Raw genomic sequence first — 1409 nt, 5'->3', positions numbered from 1 at the left:
TACATTCATTTGAAAAAGACGTTTTTGGGTAGGAAATGACGTTTTTTTTCAGACCAAGAGGGACGTTTTCTCATGACGAAGACCTGGCAACACTGATCATAACAAAGAAAATAAAATTGCAAGCAGCGCGAGATAAGTGAACTCGACGGGGGCTGCTCACATAACAACGCACCGACTTATCGGCTTGCAGCTGCGACGAAAGCCTGATAAGGTGATGAAATTCGTGTGCAGTCTCAATATTGAAATACGGCCTATCTGTTACATTTTTTTTACTAAAAAGGTACTTGGAGTTAACATCTGTTAAAGGCGCCCAGCGTAGGTCACGCCCACACCCTGAGATAATTATAGCTCATGTTCTACTGACTCAGCCGGGCATAAAAATTAAAAAAAGAACTACACGCTCGCTCCTTATGACTTGCCTTGTAGGGTTTCCAGTTCAAACATGGTGTTGCCTATGGGCTTGACGATGCGACACTTTCTGTATTTGGGGCAAAATTGAGCATTTATATTATTCTTGAAGTCGGAAAGCACATAGTTTCGTCGGTACACCTCTTGACCGGGCCTAAAGTGCACTCCGCGACTTCGTTTATTGTATCGCCGCGCGCTTTGTTCATATGCGGTGTGTAATCTACTTTTAATTTTTTCGCGCAGTAATTGCAGTTTATCATCGCGGTTCACAATATTTGTTTCTACGGCGCCTAACGACAACAATTTCCGCGCAAGCATATAGTCATTTCCCGACGTGAACATGTTCTGTCCGAATAACGCAAAATAGGGCGTAACGCCCTGGCTGCGTGCACCGAGGTGAATTTTGAAAAATGATCCACGACAATGAAAATGTATGCGTTGCCTCTTTTAGACCGCGGGTATTTGCCTAAAAAGTCGACGTATAGTTTCTGAAAGGGCCTGTCCGTTACTACTTCGTTTCCTATACCTCGATTCAAGGTGTAATTATGGGCTTTGCACTGTTGACATATCACGCAGTTTTTGATGTGATTTGCGATTTGGGAAGCCATCCTCGGCCAATAATAAAACCGACGGAGTCTATGCAGCGTTTTACCTATCCCGCCATGCGCCTAACTCTACGGCTCGTATGCTTCGGCTATGAGTGTCGATGTAAGCGATGATGGGATCCACAGATTCCAGGCGAATTCCTGCTCCTCATCACTTTTGGAAAACACGGTACGTTTACAAATATAGCCGCTTTCGATTTTTATATCTGGTAATTTGCTTGTATTTTCTTCAATTTATTTTTTTAGTTCCTGGTATTCCTCGGATTCGAACTCAGTGGTGTCAAAAGATAATACCGGGTATTCGCTGGCAGTAACTTCCTCGATGCAGCGCGAAAGGGTGTCCGCCACAATGTTTTCTGTGCCTTTGCGATGTTCGATCTCAAAGTCATAGCATTG

General features: G+C 43.9%; 1 protein-coding gene across 1 annotated transcript; it reads right to left on the bottom strand.

Moving 5' to 3' along the window:
* Positions 1-408: 408 nt before the first annotated feature.
* On the bottom strand, positions 409-750 carry LOC118756974. Its single transcript, XM_036491703.1, has one exon. The coding sequence runs from the start codon at positions 748-750 to the stop codon at positions 409-411; it is 342 nt and encodes a 113-aa protein (XP_036347596.1).
* Between the last annotated feature and the right edge of the window lie 659 nt (positions 751-1409).

The sequence above is a fragment of the Rhagoletis pomonella genome, unplaced genomic scaffold (assembly GCF_013731165.1).
Source record: "Rhagoletis pomonella isolate Grant_MI unplaced genomic scaffold, Rhpom_1.0 Rhpom_scaffold_13420, whole genome shotgun sequence".
Lineage (NCBI taxonomy): Eukaryota > Metazoa > Arthropoda > Insecta > Diptera > Tephritidae > Rhagoletis > Rhagoletis pomonella.
The sequence above is the reverse complement of the archived record's forward strand: the minus strand, read 5'-3'. Positions and strand labels throughout refer to the sequence as shown.